This window comes from Strigops habroptila, chromosome 2 (genome assembly GCF_004027225.2).
Source record: "Strigops habroptila isolate Jane chromosome 2, bStrHab1.2.pri, whole genome shotgun sequence".
Lineage (NCBI taxonomy): Eukaryota > Metazoa > Chordata > Aves > Psittaciformes > Psittacidae > Strigops > Strigops habroptila.
In genome coordinates, this window is record NC_044278.2 from 47,988,295 (window position 1) to 48,008,079 (window position 19,785).

Here is a 19,785-nt window from a genome sequence, read left to right on the forward strand (position 1 = left end):
TTATGACACCCACAGCCTCCCCTGTGAGTGAGGCAATCCCTAGAGGGATTAAATTAACTGTATTAGGTATCTTTAGAAAAATGTATGCAGCACATATACATATATCCATAGCTAACCTGTGTATGCTATGAACACTGGTATTCTAAACCTCCCCCCGCTATAAAACTAGCAATACTAATAAAATGATAAGGGTTATTAAAAAGCCCCTGTATTGACGTCATTTGCTATTTTAACATGCATTTTCCTAGTAAAACAGAAATGAAACATGACTTTCTAATACTAGAGAGAATCACAATGACATATCAGAATCGTCACTATTTATCGCTTTCAGGTAGAGATACAGGAAATATTTCAAGTATTTTAAAACTAACACAACTCTACTTGTAACAGATCAGCTGTAGAAACCATACATAATGAGATGATAAGGTTTTGGTTTAAATGAGCTGCAGAACCTCAGGTTCTCGTTTCTAAGTAACACACACATCCCAATCCATGATAATAAAGCTTTATGAATCACATTCCTCTTTCTTTTTGCATATACAATCACATGCAAATGCATACATACAAATGCAGAAGACATACTGCATGCCTATGATACGTAATTTGTCCAAAGAAACAGCCCTAAGGCCTTCATTAGCAAATTAGATCCTCATTCAATATACCTCAGAGCATAAATAATACAACCACCTCTATCTCCAAGAAAAAAAAAAATGGTTGCAAGAGAGTGTGTTAAATTTGCTTTCACTCCCATATGTCAATATGTGGTATAGTTCCTTCCTTAAACCCACAGCAGTTTTTATGAATTATTAACTAACTCAGCAAGCCTGCTGGACACTTTAACATGACTATAATTGGTGTAGAACACTAAGAAATTGTTTCAATACTTTTAAAGGAGAATAAAGTGCTATCTTTACTAATGCACTTGTTCTAATATTTAATTACAGGCTTTGAACACAAACAGAATTTCAGATAAAATGCAGAACAAAAGTATAATTTCCATGTAAAATTGAGCAGTAAGGAGAATGACACAAGATAAAGAATTCAAAAGAAACTGGACTGCAAACTCAATTAACGTATAGTTTTAATTTTTTGCTGCCTTCCAAAAATGAGAGTTGCAGCTATTATTCTTGATAACTTTTAGGCAGATGATATTTTCCTTTTAACTCTCAGGCACATTGCAATGATGCATAGAAAAGAATATTGAGCAGAAACACAATGTATGGAACAAAGATTTCAGTGCAACGATTAAACCTCGTGACTCCTACAGGTTTTATGAAATACAGATGACCTCAAGGATTTTAAACTGCTATAGCAACCAATTTTCTTCTGTAGAAGAACTGCCTTTTTGTGTATTGCTTTCTGCGTAACAGACCTGCTGAAAAGCTGAAGTGATCATCAGAAAATTGGTAAGTTCTGTGATATGACAAGACCTTTGCCTCTCCTGGAGTCTTGTTTGATTCATAAGCTGAACAAATTTGGTTTTAACTAAGACTCCAACCAAGCTGAATTTTACTTTATTTAACAATATAGACAGTGGACTGCAGGGATTTTGCTTTGTGCAGTAAGTAAAATACATTAAGTTTTAGTCTGCATGAAAAGGCATAAGAGCTAAAAGAACAATTAACATTTCAGCACACACTGTGTAAGAAATATGCCTTTAGGGTAGTGGAGGTTGATGGCAATCTGGGCTTATCTCTGCAGAATCTGTTTTGGTGTTTGCAGTCTCTATTTTCACACTTCTTACTTGGTTTCCCAGAACCAGTTTCTCTTGGTTTCTGAGATGAAGATAAAGTAAGACTAAGACCAACATACTGTGGAAGTCACCTGCTGTGAAATACACATGATCCATCTTTCCCTTATTACTGTTGCTGCTGTGAAGACTTGAATGTTTCAAGTCAAGCAAAAAGGCAAACTGAGAATGGTATCTTTGGGAAAAGCCTAATAAAAAGCTAAAGTGGAAGCTAAAATGCTCTCTTACGCTATTTTGCATGTGTTACTTGTAATAAACTACAGATGATCAATTGCCACATCAAAAATCAAACCAGGAAGAGCTGACTAATAAATCCCACAAAAATTTACTGCATTAAGCTGCCTTTTCAAGCATTCAATATTTTTTAAAGGTGAATTTATTTTTAGCCACTTTTATTTTCTACTAGTTTTTGTCTCAGATCTTTTGTTTAATGAGAAACTGGTTTTGTTCTTTGACCTTCCACTGTAACCCAGAGTCATCCCAATCAGTGGTAATATTTAACTGAAGAATCTCACTTTGGGGACTAATGAGTCAGAATATGTAAAACTGTTCTCCTTCCCTTTTAACTAAGCTTCTGATTGGGCATATCAGACCAAGTTAGATACAGATACTCAATCTCTCAGCAATTTTGGGAGTCCTTCTTGGGTGTACTATTGCTAAATTAAAAATATGATCTAATTCTGTTTTCTAGACCATCAACCAACACAGAAGTCCCTAGAACATTTCTATTCCAATTACATGATACTATCAACTGCTAAGAGAGGCTATGAGTCACAAAATTATTCTTATTGGAGGGAAGCAGGAAAGAGAAAGGACTTGCTAATGACAGTCTTAAGCCTTTTGATCTTATTTCTCAATATTTTTGAAAAAGCTTAAAAAAAAAATTAGATCTTGCCAATACAAAGAGAGACATAAAAATTTAACGACAACCGCACCAAGAGCCAAATTCAATTTTTTTACAACACAATTAAGTCTAAACATCTCTGAATCAAAAAGAAGTTTGGAATGAGAGAGCTTTATTAGGCTAGTATTCAGCCAGCTACTTCTCATTTGTACTATTTTTGTGATTTTCCAGCTCCATAGACAAACTACAAGTTACTGGTGTCAAGTACTGTCACCCCCACATGCCTTTGGCTGACTGACAGGCAACATCAGTGCTGCCAGAGCAATGAAGTATGGAAGTATAGAGACAGTCTGGGAAGTAAATGGGATTATGATACTGAAACCTAACTCTGAGAATCAGGAATAAAGAAAGACACTATATATATCAGCATACCAAAGAGCCAGAGAAAGGTCTTCCCATCTTCAGGAACTCCTGAGTCAGCTTTCTATTATACATTGAATAAAATTACACCATTATACCAATGGATCATGAGATACCAAGACCTTTCCATGACACTTTGCTCTGAGTAGGGTTTTACCCATCTCCCAGTCACTCTCTTTACCTCCCTCCCACCCCAGCAAGTGCTGCTTCCATCTTTATCTGGAAATCAGTGCTCCCTTAACTACAGGCACAGGGTTATACCACCACTCAACATGCCAGCTGTCCTCAGTACCTAAGCAGCCCAGCGAGAAGGACTTAAGACCTCAATTTACTCATATTTTCCAATTACATGGTTCAAGATTTTTTAAAAGCCATTCATTTTTGCTTTTTTCCTCCCTCCATTCTCACTGTGCTACAAGGAAAAAAAAAAAAAGATATACACAGCCAACACACTAACAGTTACGCTAGCTTTATTTTCTCCAATTTGACAAACAGATGAGTTTTTTTAAATGCACAAACCCCTTCAAATACAGACACTGCCAGGAGCTTCTGCAGAACTAGCAGCTTAAAACTAAAGGTATTTCAAATTCATGAAACTATACAAGACACTGCAAATTGGACACAGGCTTTTCACCCTTCTCTCTCAACAGTTTAAATTACCTTTTACATTTCCTGTGAGCACTGGTGCATATAAAACTGCCACCCTCAAAACAGCATTCCTTAAAAACAGGAGATTAAGAACTTATTGCCTTTCCTTGATACAAGGTGCCTATAGCGGATGTAATCCTCCAAGGGTAAACTTGCAAAACCATAAAAATATTATGCTTGTCTTCCAGCTCTTGACATCACCTTTGCTGTCTTTCTATCAAAATACAGCATTCAGTTATAATTCATAGTAATTACAAGCCTTTTTCTTGATACTGCTATCTACCTTTTAGTCTTTTAAAGAAGTATTTCTCCGTCACCCTGAAGCTATTTAAACAGCAGATAAAAACCAGTTGATTTCTATGGTCCAAATGTCCAGCACTGCCTCAAGATAAAAGGGAATGGTGATGCTACCACTGCCACGCTGTTTGTAACACAAGTCTTCACAAAGTATCACAGACCTTATATCGTGCAACTACCACATCTCAAAAATGGCTATGTTTTCCATTACAGTAGCTCCATTAGCTGACATATGTGTGCTGAATCAGTCAGCAACTGACTGGCAGGATGAGGAAGTTGTAAACTTCCTAGTGAGGGCAACCACACACTTCTGGAAGTACAGAGCTGCTCTGTGAGTCCTGTGCATGCAGTGGTGAAGGGATCCCTGTCATCTTCATACTTCATAGTCACTCCTTGCTGGCAGCCCCAAATGCACAGCACAATCCTCTCCTGTCAGCTCATACTGCTTCTCCAAGCCCAGAAACCATTCTGCACAGACTGGCACTTTCCTAGCAAGGTCCTGAACCTGTCTCTGTCTTGCCTTCCTCCCTGTTTTCTGCCTTCTGCCGATTAATCTATTCCGTATCACAACGTTTGTCTTGTATAACTGTAGCTGTCCTGTAATAATGTCCTCAAGGCATCCACACAAGCAACAGGATATTCAAGTACCAACAGCACAATGTGGAGGGCTGGCCTGCCCAACATATCTTTCGTGATTTGGAAATGTCATCCCAAATAGACAGATAATGGTGTCAGGAGAGAGAAACCATGAGTTTTCTGTAGTTTGACACCTCCTCTCTAATGCTCCCCACCCCAAACACAGAACATGAGATTTTAAGATACCTCCTGCTACATATTGCAACAGGACATTATCCTTTGATGCACAGGACTTGCAGCAACAGCACGAAGGATAAATGTCTATTGCTAATCATGCAATATAGAGAAAATACATCACCTGGAAGCGTTAATTCATAATAAACTCAAAGCTAGCTGTTTATTTGTATGACTTTACACGGAAACAATATTTTGAAACATTCACATCAGTGCATCTGGGTTCAAAATAAATCCTCCAGGCAAAGAAGCCAATGCTTTTGTTTAGTTGTATGAGAAGCAGGAAGTCTGCTTGTCAGAACAAGCTAATGAGAGCAATGTTTGCTAGTTCACATCTGAAGAAGGCATTTGTACTGTTGCTTGTGTTTTGGGCACAGCTGTTGCACATACCTGTCCATACTCTTGCATTCAGTTATCATAAAGCAACTTGTCACAGAAGCGTTGACCTGAAATTCATCACGGCTGCCTCCTTTTTCTAGAGTGTAACAGAGTAAGATGATGACACAACATTTCAACCAGATGACACATCAAGCTTTGGAATTTCAAAAAGACCCTAGACTTGCTAACTCTAGGGGGCATCCGCCATGATGAACATGAAAAGAAACTTACCACTTAAGTTCTCAGCATTCCAAATATTTGAGTTATTGAGCCCAAACCTGTCTAAATCATATCAGCCAACTTTCTTCTAAGAACAGAACAAGGATATGAGACTGCATGCTTTCACAGATACAACAGATTTAAAAGTGAGTAATTTCCATAGTTGGTATTCATTTTTACAATAACAAGTAATGTCTCTATGCAGCTTTCAATTCTGCTTAACTCTTAAAAGTCTTCGAAAAGGTGGGCAAGCTTTTGTGAAAACATATTACAGATTAATAATTAAAATCTAGAGAGATCTGAATTAGCTCTCAATATATTAGCTCAAGTACTGGAAGCAGCTCAACATAGCAGCCAAGAAACAAAGGCAAAGAAGACAATACTGAGCTGCTCTCAGAAGACAAAAACTGAGCTGCTCTCAGTTTGCAGCAGCTGATTTAAAGTATTTAAGTTCTCTCTGTATTATGTCGCAGAAACCCCTCAAAAGGTGGAAGATATACATCTAACAGCACCCCTCAAGTCAGACAGGAAGTGAGTTCTCATACCCTGATTCCCAGCTCTGTGCTTGGGCCAGCTGATTAGAAGTAGCTAATTAAATGCCCTGACAGAAAGCTTATCTCCATTAATGTCACTTCTAAAACTCCTACAGATAATTTTGTTGATTTTGTCAACATTTTGTCCCCTATTCAGCATTATGTATCCAAACCCCCAACCACTAGCAATTCATAGATCAAGGTTTGAAACAAGATGGGTATAGCCTCTGGATTTATATACTGAACTGGGAGTATAATGGAGTACTTTCAGATTAAAAGGTCTGCATAACTGCTTTTTCAGGAAAAGCACATTTCAAGATTCTTGGTTGCTAAGCAGTATCATAACTAATAGCTTAATATGCTTGATTTTTTCTCTATGATGTTGATGAAGAAAGAATATCTTTAAGTCCACCAAAATTGCTTGATCCAATATATGAACAGTCTAAGACCAGGGACAGAAATTACACTTGAAAAATAGTATCTTAAACTACTATGAAAAGATGATAGGCACTGCCATTGAGCTTCCTTTTGCATTTGCATTTAGCTATGATGATGCAGAGAAGGCAACCTGCTCCCTGACACACATGGAGTCAAATGGCAGTGACAGAATCCTCATCCACTACATGATGATGGTGAGAAGGGACAGTATTGATTAAATGCATGTTAGTACTTAAAATGCAACACGCAGCCTGAAATCCTGGAGAGTTCCTTCTCTTCAGTCTTATGGTAATACAAAATTAGAACAGAAATTCTACTGCAGAATTGTGAAAGAATTCTCCAGATCCTCTTCATGAAAACTTGCTATGACACTAACTTGCCAAAGCAAGAGTTATTTCAGAAAGGTTTTTGAGTCATTTATCTTAAATAGAAAATAGAGCTGAGCCAACAACAAAGAAAAGCCCTTAATGAATTTCACCTTTTTCAGTTCTCGCTTTGCAATTAAAGAAGTCTTTTAGTGGAATTCCACAGGACATCAAATACTAATTTACTGCTGTTACAGTTTCAAGGAATGAACTAATCTAGCCTAATTTAGCAACCTAGAAGCCAGCTTTCTATTCTAAGAGAGCTTTATGTGCTCCTTCTTTAGTCAAAGCATAAATAGGCTTTCTGCAACAGGCTAGTTTATTCCAAAACAAGTATCTTGGATGGATCACCCTCTTCAGGTGCCCATCTCTCTTCACAGGCTGCCTGGATAACCATTTAATTAAAGTATGAAAAAAATACCACTACTGTTCCCTACTCAGAGTCTGCGTTCTGTGGCAAGCAGTACATCCTACCACTTAAGTGGCAATTTCAGTCAAGTATCTTACTAAATAAAAAGACATTTTATTTATGTTGGGATGCTTGTAGACTAATGGATACTCAGCACAATCTAAGATAATCAGGTAAGCCATTCATGCTGTAGGAATTACCTATAAATATATTATAATGCAAATTATTTGTTAGGTATATTTCATTAAGTGTTTTAAAAGACAGTTTGGTTCATTAAACTGATTCTTAAAACGATACAAATTTAACATTAACCAATGATAATGAAATGCACCTCTAAACAACCAATTAATTGTTACAGTACATTAATACACCTTCTAATATATTAGTTTTGCATTGTTGCTCACCTTCAAATGTGCAAAACTTGCTACATTGTGCAATGACTTCAACGTTATCCCAAAGTACTTATTTTTAAGTATGTGTGAAAAGCTTTAAGTCATAGAATCTGTATCAGCAATAAAATAAACCCAACATAAATAGCTCCTGCTATAATTTTGAACTGACTGCACTTCAAAAACATCTTCCTTCTTTAGCATTCTGTTCACTTGTTCCTTGCCTGGACTGTAACCATACATTTAGAAAACTGGGCTTGTTTCTTCCTCTTTTTCAAACTTCAGTAACTTTCTGTCTTGAATGGAACACATCTAGACTGCAGACATAAGTGATGCTCATAAAGGCGACCTCTCTTTGTAAGGGAAACCGTAAACATGACTTCTGGGTTTCTGCTTGAAAATAGCTCAGGAGAACATAATACGGTGTAAAAGCCATTGAACATTACCCGGAAATAATAAGTCCTTATGTATTTTGTCTGCAAACCATACTATATTCATCTTTCTGCAACCTTGGCTTTCAAAGGACAACTTGAACACTAATTAAATGCTGCCAGTAAAGCAGAGGCAAAAGAATTAGACGGATGAGAATGACCTACAGGTGATATTTATAATGAATATCCCCAATAATCTCCAGACTTGAGACCTCCTAGGATACAAAAGTATCCCTCAATTCTCAAAAAACAAAGCAGAAGCTTTCACCAGGTTCCTGGTCAGTACCCCCTGGCGTCAGCAGAGGTGGCTTTAATACAATTTTCTACTTAAGGAAGCTTATCTTCAGTAATGAATATTTAGAAAGCACACACATAATTAAAATATTAAAATGCAATAGAGACAATGTGAAAATTTCTGTATTATGTGCTCTCTTTATCTTGCATTTTCCTTTAGTAAAACTGCTACACAAAAGGGACTTTTTTAAAAGACTGGTCCATTTATTTCTAATCCTGTAAGAATAGAAGGTACACGAGGAATTTGGAGCTGTAAAAGGAGTGAAGAAAAACAAGTAATCTGAAATAAATTGCATTGACTTAATTTGCGGAAAATTTAGAAATAAAACAGATTTATTGCTTAGGGACATGCTTTTTCCTAATGAAAAAAGATTTAATTGACATTTTTCAGACACCGTTCTTGGTGGATATTCTGAATCTTTTTTTATTTTTTGGATTTAATATAAACCATTGCAGAAATTCTCTTTTCCACGTTCTTTTCCTTCAATAGCATAACTCTTTTCATAAATAAATGCCCTGACAATATTTTCTTGGAAAGCAATCAAATATTTCATTACACTGAAAATGCTGTTTAACATTCAAGGTTGACCTAACATCTAGCTTTTGTGTATACTTTTGCTTGGAAGTTTTGAGTCTTGCTCAGGTTGTTAAAACATGATGATCATCTGGTTACGAAATCTGCTTTTTTTTTTCCTCATGCAGTTTGCATTTTTCTGTTCAGCATACTGCGATCTTTATGTCTTTATTTTGAAAGAGGATTAATTTTTTCCACACTCTGCAATTATAAAGACAAATAATTTCTTGACTTTTGAAAAAGTTTTAGGGAAAGCTGCATAAAAATAGTCACTGAATTTCACATCATTAATATAAAATATAACTTGTAATTCCTAATCAGCACGAGATCATACAGTCACAGAAAAAATGTGGCATCCGAATATCAATTTTCACTAATGTGCTGCAGTGACCACAAGATGGTACAGTGTAAGATCCTGTAGGAGGAAGAGGAGTCCAAGCTAAAGTGCCAGACTTCATCTTGTCCAGGGCACTGGTGGCCAGGTTCCTGTGGGATGCTGCTCTGAAAGCCAGAGTTCAGCAGAGTTGGGTGATCTTCATGGAGAGCCTCTTCCAAGTGCCAGAACAGCCTATTCCAATCCTCAAGGAAGCAGGCAGGCACAGCAGGATAGCAGCGTGACTCCACAGGGAACATCTGACCAAGACCCAGTGCAAAACAGAAGTCAACCAGACATGGAAACGGAGAGAGGCTACCCAGGAGAAACAGAGAATCCCTACCTGGCCAGGCAAGGATAGGGTTTGCAAAGCCCACCTGGCACTGAAACTGATACAGGATGTGACGGGTAACAAGAAGGGCCTCTACAACTACATCAGCAGTGAAAGCCAAGGGAAATATGAACTCACTGTTAAATGGTGTGGGCAACCTAACGAAGGGCACTGAAAAGGCCTCAAGTACCTCAACATGATGCTTTCTTGGCTTTGGTCTTTAGTGGCAAGATCTGCCACCCTGGTTGCTGAGTTTAGTGGCAGAATTAAAGGAACAAAGTAGACCCAGTAGTAGGCAAAGACTGAATTAGTGATTGCTTAGGCAAGAGAGGCACAAGTCCATGGGCCCAGATGGTATGCATCTAAGGCAGTGAAGGGAGTTGGATCATGTCTTGTAAAAGCTGTCCTCTATCATCTTTGAAAGATGACAACTGAAACATCTGCCCAGTGTGGTTGTGAAATCTCCATCTCTGGAGATACTAAAAACTTGATTTGACAAGTGCTGAGCAGCCACATCTAACTTCGACACTAGCTTGCTTTGAGCAAGAGGTTAGACTGAATGACCTCCAGAAATCCCATCTCAATTCTACCATTTTGTCATTATGCCTATTGCTTAACTCCTGCATCTAAAACATATTCATTCCTGACTACAGATACACTGCTCCCAGCTGGAAAACAAGCTTTCAAAATAGCTTCCATGCACACTGAACACTGAAAGCAAGCATTTTCAAAGTTGCAGATGTATGCATATGAAAACCTTCTATTATACAGAAGAGATTCATTATTTCATTGGTGTAAAGAACTGCCTCTGCTATGGCGTCAGTATTGTACAGTGACAGTGTCTAATCATTCCAGGTGTCCCCACTGGCATAAATAGATAGCTTTTCGTTTCAAATGCTGTAATATACAATCCCAATACGTTTCACTCTAGGTCCCATCAAAGAATGAGTCTCTGTCAAAATCCCAATGGCAGATAGATTGTGAAAGCAGAGGTAGAATTACAGTGTAAGTGTCACCAAAAGCTTCCCCTGGAATGCAACAACATTTAATTTAAGACACTACCTACAGAGTCAACATAATTGGGAAGTGTGACATTCTTATTCAGTTTCTCATTTGAAGGCTGACAGTGAATCAGCCACACAATAAATTCAGTTAGTTTCAGGCCTATTCAGTCTATTTACCTTGTTGTTATTACTACATATTACTGGCAGTAAAGAAATGAGAAAGAGATCCTAATTCTAATTACATAAATATCAAAAAAAAAAAAAAAAAAAGGAAAGAATGAAGACTGCAATATCATCACTTTCTGAAGAATCAATGACATCAAAAATGAGTTTAAGACCCATTTGTGAGGCTTGTGATGATGGCCAATACAGATTGTAGGACAGAAATTTATTAGGAACAGGATAGTTCATGCAGTTCATTTGGTCTTTGTCACAAAAAGCAAGTGCTGAAGTCCCCTCTTAATATTCTGTGTTTCTCTTAGGTGACTTGCAGGTTAACACTCCTTGTTTTTCTTTTTTAAATCCGAAAATGTATTTTATTTTCACCAAACCTGCCTAACCCAGATAAAGGCATCAGTGTTGCTGGTATCTTTATACCATTTCTGTTTCTCCTTTTGAATTTTGCTTCACAGCTGGATTCCCAGCAAATGATCATGCATTTGCTCAAATTGTGATCTCCAAGAGGAGTACAACTGTCATGGCACCGCGTGCCCAAATTTCTGGAAGCAAGTGTGACTTTTCAAAATTACATGAATAACACTGACAACAATGACAACTACCAGTTCTGAGGAGAGGTGCCTGCACAGTTAAAACCTAAGTATCTCCTAGGAATCAACTAGACCCACCAATTCAGAGATTACACCAATGAGAAGGAAAATATGGAAACAAAACTGGTGTGCAGCAACCAGGCTACTGGAATTTAAAACAAAGATTTTTATGTTTAATTTTTTTTATTACTAATGATTTTTCTATGCAATGCACTAACACTTTTTGTTACTCCAAATGCAAAGCTTATTATGTGAACCACACCATATATTTTTCTACATCCTTTTTCTACATTCATCTACATCTACATTTTTCAGTCCCTGTTCTTTCTTTCCTTCTACATCCCATTAGAAATATTGATATTTCACCTTTCCTGCACTCTCCACAGTCAGTTTTTTGTCTTGTTTTCTGCCTCCTATCTACACATCCCTACATACTCTTTTCACACAAACTCATCTACCTGAAATGCAGCCCAAACTCTTTGAGCTTCCCTACATATTCCCATTTACATGCACCCATCTGCTCTTAAAAATCACCCCACCACATTTGCTTTCCTCTTTACATACGACAGACCTGCCTCAACTCTCTTCATGTAAAAAGAGCAACAGAGCAACAGTGACTCGAGCTGCCTTGCTGCAGGAATTATCTTTTCAACAACCCATACCAAAAATAAATACCAGGAGAATACTATTCCTCTTTTGATACCCAAGTATCTTGGAGCTGTTCCAGTATCTTATTATATTTTTTCAGCTATTTTTTTACCCAGAGGACATTTAAAAGGACACTTCATTTAAATACTAAAATAGTTCACCATTCTTTATTATGACTAAACATTATTTTCTTTTTCCTCAGTAATGAGAAGGCAAAACTTGCTGTATTATCAAATGACTGCACAGACAATAAGGCACTGGGTTCATAGTTTAAGCGACAGGACATCAACTACCTGACAAGGTCGATGACTCTCTCCCTTGGAGCAGTGCTGACTGGCTCATCATTAATCATTATGATCTGATCCCCTGGTATAAGCTTTCCCTCAGAGGGGCCGCCTGGAGACAAACAAAATAAAAGAAGCACAGGTTAGCAGACCATTGTAAATGCGCTCTATTGTTCACATACTATGAGTCCAGTTTTCTTCAAATAATAGCACGTTTAACACTAACACTATTTCTGGCATTACCAGTACTTCTTCACCAGGAAAATCTTGAAAGCTAGCGAGCGGCTCAGCAGCTTTTATTGAAGTTCCTCAAGTTAAGTTGCAAACCCACATCTAGCCACCCAAAAATAAGGGCTTGATTTTCTGGAGGGCCAAAAGGACCCATGAGAGGTGGCCTAATTCACCTTTTAAAGTGTGATCAATCACACCTGACTCAATCAGTTTGTCCGATACACTAGTAAGACCATCCTGAGGATGACCCCTTTTCCCATAAATGAATGATTCTGTTTAACTACTGTTGAGACCAGAAGTCTTTTTGCCTGGTGTCTACATCAGATCTTCCCTGTTGCAACATATTGTTTCCCGTCCCAGGCAAAGTAACACTGGAGAATATCTTATGCCTCTTTCCTATGAAACATCACTTAAATATTTGAAAGTCATTTGCAGTCTCTCCTTTGACTTCTCTGTTCCAGGCAAAACAAATCTGTTTTCTTCAATCTGAAGACAGTAAGTTTCTATACCTCCAGCCTCTGAGTCTCTTTTCCTCTGGATTCCTACCACTTGGTGAACACATCCAAAAGCATTGCCACTTCCAGTTAGACACAGATATTTAGCATTAGTCTGAGTAGACAGATGTGTACATGTCTATGTGCTTTGGATTCTGACACTGCTGAAATGCATATTGAGTTTATGCTTTACAAATGCACATAATACTTTACTTCTCAGCATGATTACATGCCCGAAGAGGGTGTGACATTACAACTGCTAGTGAAAAGACGCCCTCTGTAGTCTTTAAACTCCACAATGATGATACACTAAAACCTCACTAATATTACCAATATGAAGATAAAGTCCTAAAAGAAAGTGTTTCCATATCAAAACCAATTCATTTCATAATTGAGCTGATGCTGTTCCTTTCCTCTGTTTGGTTTGAAAACTTTACTTCACTTATATATATTCAGCATGAATAAATACAAGTCCATGTAGGAGAATGTTGTCCTGAGCCCATCTTTCCTCCTATTCATTTGGAACAGGATATAATATATACCTTTTCCAAACTGAACTTTAACATTGAACTACATTAATAATGCTAACTTGGGAGAAAAGAACTGTCTGGATGTAGTTCAAATATTAGTTACACTGCTTGGTTCAGCTGAAAGCAATACAAATATAATCAATGCACACATGTGGGTAAATGACATCAGAACTTCACAAAGTCAATTTTGCCTCTCCTCTGCTCTCTGTGGGGGTTCTAGAGGACATATCAAACAAGAGCAGAGTCAAATCCCTGCCCTCGGCTCCAAGGCAATTTTACATAAGAACTGAACTTTTAAGCATAAAGAGCAGGAGGCTGCTCTTCAGGAGACTGATTAGTCCCAGGTCTGGTCCCCCGTAAGTTCAAAAATACCACAAACCTCAATAATTTTTACTCCACGTAAGGCAGTTAGGGATCTATTTTGACCTGTCTTTTTGCCACATAGTTATACGGAAGTATCCGTTTAAAAAAAAAAAAAAAAACAAACAAAAAAAAACCCAAACAAACAAAAAAGCCAGCAATAACATCCTCTTTTTCATAAACACATACTGCAGTTAGAACCAAGTATTACAGTTGGAAACCTAGTTCTCCTTGTGAAGCTGATGACAAAAAGAATGAAAAATAGGTAAGTTTTCATCTCGCAACTCAACATACCTCTTGAAAACACTGATTCAATGGCAATGAAGGTGACATCAAACCAATATAAATGTAGCAGGGGGAAGACTTTCTTTCCTTGAATGAAATGGGTCAACTCTTCTCAGGCAAGCAACAGTAATTGCTCAGAGTAATAACCTAAAACTGGCTTTTTGTTAACACATTTACATAATGTTCAAAAAGGAGTGCAAGCAGGGAAACTACTGGGTAATACAAGACTTAAAAAACTACCTAGCATTTGTGACTACTTTGCCTGCCTGAATATTTTAACAGTACTCAAATTTGCAACTGTATTTCACCTCAGTAGATTAAGTCTGAGTTTGCTTCTGTGGTCAGGTGGGGAAAACATACCTGGTGTTACTGAGCGTACAACAACTGGCTTTTCACTACCAGCCACAAACCCAAATCCTAGCACAGGATCCCTCCTCATTTCCACTTTCCGAGGGGCTGGAGGGGTTATTTGGCAGTTCTCTATTCGAGGGTCTTCAAATGTGGCTGATTGTGTCATGTGACTGTGAAAAAAAAATAAAAGATGGAAAAAGAAAAAAAATCATTAAAACATGATTTTGTGGTATCTACTTGAGCCAAGAAAATTCTGCAGAGATATGAGATGAATACCTGAAATGTTCTCACTATAGGAACTAAAACAACAACTTTATAATTTTCTATTAGATTTTCTTATACATGAAGTAATAATGCTGCTGGCAGGTCTCAAATACTAATCAATAGTACCAGCCTATAAAGAGGTCTCTCTTTGACAGCATATATTTAATCATAACCCATATATGAAAGAAAACTAATCCAACAACAAAGCCTTTGTCATATGTACTTGAATTTTTCATCCTTCATTTTTTGGAAGGGAAAAATAATAAAGTGATCTACTCATAATGTAAAAGATAACAATTAGAGTCTGCCAGCCTTTTGCAAGAAGAGAGCACACACGTTTAAATTTGGTTTTCTAAAATGTTAAGCAAGTTTCTGAGCTGACTCTCAAACAGACTACCAAAGGCACATGTAACAGCTCTATATTTACTACTTGTGTAAACTCTTTGAAGTCACTCCAAACTGTTCCAGGGAAGAAGGAAAAAAAAAAAGATATTAAGAAAATATATTCATCAGCAATTAATAAAATACTTTCAGCTACCGTGCTATAATGATGCTTACTGCACCTAGAAGTAAAATTTCTCATGGCTGGAGGGAAAGATCTTGATTTTTCAAGCAGAAAATAAAAAAGGATGAAAACTATCCAGCATCACAGATCCATGAAAGAGGTCATGGTTTAAAAACATAAAGACTTCTAAACTGACATTAATAAACATAGATATGTAACTGATGCTGCACGCTGACTGAACTAGAACATTCTTTGTGTTTCCCATCTGATGCCTGGAACTCCTCACTGAATCACAGCTACCAATTCCCAGTACTGATGATACAGACAAACAGACCACTCCAGTGTTATACCCTTCCAAATGCCACTAATTGAACTCATCTCAGGTTGCCCAGAGAAGCTGTGGCTGCCCCATCCCTGGCAGTGTTCAAGGTCAGGTTGGACGGGATTTGAGCAGGAAAGTGTCCCTGCCTGTGGCAGGGGGGTTGGAACTAGATGATCTTTAAGGTTCCTTCCAGACCACATCATTCTATGATCCTGTGTGCTTCAGGAAACCTAGTCACCACTGCAGACAATAAGCAACACCTGGGCAGCATAGCATGAAGACAGACTACAGCTCATGGCATCAAGTTATTGGAGTCCTGACAGAGCTCAGGTGGTATTTGTTTAAAGCTGCCTAGCCAAGAGTTAATTCTTTTTTTATCTTCAAGAGTCTAAATCTGCAGGTTCTGAACTAACTCCAGCTCTCGGTAGATAAACACAGCAGAAAAACGGAGCCAAGTCCCGACCCCATCTGCAGGGAGGGCACGGACTCCTGGGCTGAGACAGGTAATGGCCAGGTACCCAACCCAAGATCACCACAAAGGACATCAGAAAAGTAGATATCCCTAAAGAAGTATCATCAGTTTGAACATTGGTCTCCTTATAAATAATGAAGAATATGAAAATCATGTTATTTTCCCATATCCTTTATAATCTTACATATAACGAGAGTTAGGGGACATCCTGTGAGACCAGAATTGTCGCGCTCACTTCCTGTCCCTCTTCCACCTTCAAATACAACCCCCTGAAGAACTCCAGACAGGCTGTCCATAAGGAAAAAGGCACCATTCAGAGATCTCTTTTCAGCATCAATGACATGCAAAAACTTCTCTGGTCTTTCCCCAACACACACGCCTTGGGCATGACATCAATTTCCATTCTCTCCATGATCTGCTTCTATTACTGATACACAGAAAGCAGTAAAATCTCAGTAAACTCTCAGTGGGAGCTTACTCCTGTGACTGGATTTTTCTTGAGCTTTTCTTCAAAGAAACTCTCTACCCTTACCACTAGATTCTGTCTGCCTAAGAGTAACATGCTGCCTTTTTATGCATATGATCAGAGATAGCAGAAGCTACTTTCTTACAAAAATAAGGAAAAAATAACATATTAAGACATTCTCTGTGCTCCTAGCATCTGTATTAGGTGAAGACAGTAAAGAAAATGTATTTTGTTTCACTAGGTAGAACTTCACATCTGATACTTCATTTTCCTCCTCCTCCTGTTCCTCCAGTTCTTGTCAATTAATTTAGGTAACTTTCTATTACATTTATTCAAAAGAACTGTTAGAAAATCTAGAGAGTTTTATGCAGACTCTTTATGAAATCCATCTTCAAGGCCTCCCAGACACTCTCCTCCCCATCAACTCCTATTTACGATTTGTCTTTCAAATGAGCTTTCTGAGGTGTCACTGGTATTCCAAAAACTACCTATTTCAAACGTGTGAATTTTGCTTTGGTAGAGAATATGAAACTCTGCATTTGTCACCTCTTTTAGCTGACAGCCTTACCAAAATTTCCACAGTTAAAATGTTCTTTCCAATCATTTCTTCCTAATTGGTGTTTCCATTTTTGTAACCAGGGCACTACAAGCTGACACCGTCTCCAAAGAGGAAATCCCATATTTACAAGCAACTAGAAAATACAACTTTTGCCTTCAAACACTACTTTCCTGCTCTCTTCAAGCACTCGTGTAGTCTGGTTTGAAAATTAAATCATGCAGAAAAAAAACCACAACAAAACAACCCCTGAAAAACCCCACCAACAGGCTGCACTTCAGATAATAAAATCTAAGAGCAGACTCAGAGATTTGCTCAAAAGAACAGCTCTGCTACTGGATGCCTCACTCCAGCCATTGCATCGGCTCGTACTGAGCAGCAGCACAGCATCAGTTATTCAAAGCCTAAGCACGAGGATCAGCGAGGAACCGCTCATCATGATTCTGAGAGGCACAGCAGGTTTCATTGATTTTTAAGGTTATCCACCTTCAAATATATCAACTAAAAAGACTCTGCATCTCACGCTTCCACAGCTTGCTGCATCAGATATTCTTCTATCATTCAGTACGTTGGAAGTGTATTTCAAGAGAGCTGCAAGATACATGAATATGATCCCAGAAAAGATTACATGAATGCTCAAAGCTTTGTGTGATGGTACGCTGACAAACCTGTTTCCTCCTGTGGATAGTTCATTATTGAGATGCCAGTTATAGTAGCCTAGTTCAAGACTAATTTGAATTTTGCATTAATTGGAGGTATTTGACCTCCATCTCAGCTATGGAAATATTGATTCCTGAAGAATAACTATGCTAGGAGTTCTACACCAGAAACTAATAAACTTGGACTCAAAACCTTACGCAGAGCACCAATTTAACAGTGAAACATTCTTATAAGAATAATTGCAACACTGCAAATTTCCCATTTCCTTCAAACACAGTAAAAATGTGTTTAGATGGTACTATGCTTAGTTCATACTAAGCACAGTATCATCTAAAAAGATTCAGATGGTACTAAAGATTTACTTTTCTGAAGGAAAAACGGAAGGAAAAAGGCTGATTTTAAGCATCAACTGTTTTTTCCACATACACAAACGCAAGATGCCCTTAGACTGCCTTTTCAAAGAGAGATTCTCATCTCTCACCATTTTCAATGACTGACATGAGTCCCTGCTTCACAAAAGGCTGTCTTCTCTGATGTACTCTTATTATGAGCAGTGGGCGACAGCTGCCATTATTAAGGAGAGTAATTCTTAGAGAATTTCTTGAACAGAGATTTTATACACCAGCCTCTTCTGAGAGATAAACTACCAGCTATGGAAAATCATAGCAGAAGTGTAATTTCAAGTACTTACTCTCAAAAGCTCTGCGGCAACTATACTCAAAAGAGAGGGTAACAGGGGAAACGAGAATAGGCATATAAGTGTGCATGCACGAACACAGAGCAGAATGGATGCATTGCAGGGTGGCATAAAATTCATGTGCACAGTCATCCACTAAGGGGCCTATGGCAAGTGAAGGAGGAAGAAAATTAGGAAAGACACCTTGGGGAACTCTGCTGAGCTGCAACAAGGTAGCCAGCACCTGCAAACACAATTCAGATATCCAGGCATTATGAGGAGCCTAATGTAGCAACTGAATACCTGAATTCATGCTCAGGGAAGTCAGAGGTATGGTTTAAGGCTGGCACTTTGGATCTTCACATCATTAGCTTCATAATGATTAACTTGGTACTGCTTTCTAAGGAAACCTTCTTAGCATTTTCCTTATTCAAATTACACACTGAATAACCCACGGAATATCTAAACAAAGACTGTAATTAAAATGAGAGCTTGATTTAATAATGCCTATTAGTAACTGAAAGCAAAGTATCTAAGTACAATGCTTTTTCAGCCTTTGGATTTTGACATGTCATTCCCTGGTGCTTAGGGATTAGTGGGCTAATTCTGACAGTTTCATCTATGGCAGCTAAGAAAGCCTGTCCTCAGCAGGCTGAAATTTGTTATGCAGGAGTTTGCATTTCCACAGGAAAATGCTTAGGGGTCTAACTCTTCTAAGAAATCGAAAACTACAGCATGAATCCAGTGACTCCAGTTACAGTAAACATTATTTTGGAAATACTTAACAAAGGCACCCTAACAACTTTAGGTACATACATCAAAAAAAAAAAAAAAAACAAAAACCCAAAAAAACCCAAAAACAACAACAAAAAGAACAGCAGAAAAGGTGATACCTCAAGGTTAGTTTAACACAGCTGCACACTCACAAACATGAAAACTACATAACCATAATTAAATGGCTGCTTCATCATATCGTGACAAGTGTGAAGACTGGCTGCACTTTAGCGTTTCATTATGTATTTCCATACTATAGCTTGTTTCTATTACTTTAAAGGTTAATAGCAATTCTCAATTCTGAGGGTTTTATTCCTTAGCTTTTAAATAGTTACAATGGCTCTGCTCTACAGATTGATTTAACCACAAAATAAACTCTGTTTTGACTTGAGACACAGCAGGTGTAACCCTGGTCAGTGATGGAGAATAGTCTGTGGAAATGTCAAACCACTCATGGGCAGATGAGTGGAAGTGGCCAAGGAGGATGGAGATGGGGACTTTTATTAAAAGTTTAATTCAGAAATAATAAAACCACTTCAAATCATTGAGCACTGTGAAAATCCTGTCGCATTAATTCAGAGGAGGTGGAGGATCTGCTTTGTTGATCGCAATTGTGACTTTCAAAAAGACCTA

At 37.9% G+C, this 19,785-nt stretch overlaps 1 protein-coding gene across 4 annotated transcripts in view; it reads right to left on the minus strand.

The window, feature by feature from the left end:
* The window catches only part of FRMPD4 (FERM and PDZ domain containing 4), a 298,110-nt gene that overhangs the window by 53,164 nt on the left and 225,161 nt on the right, over positions 1-19,785 (minus strand). For 3 of the 4 annotated variants that reach the window (XM_030474891.1, XM_030474884.1, XM_030474910.1), the window contains exons 3-4: positions 14,467-14,627; positions 12,216-12,318 (exon numbers count right to left, since the gene is read on the minus strand). In XM_030474891.1, the coding sequence (XP_030330751.1) occupies positions 12,216-12,318; positions 14,467-14,627 (264 nt within the window). The remainder of the gene's footprint in view (positions 1-12,215; positions 12,319-14,466; positions 14,628-19,785) is intronic. The other variant, XM_030474900.1, reaches the window with a different exon arrangement.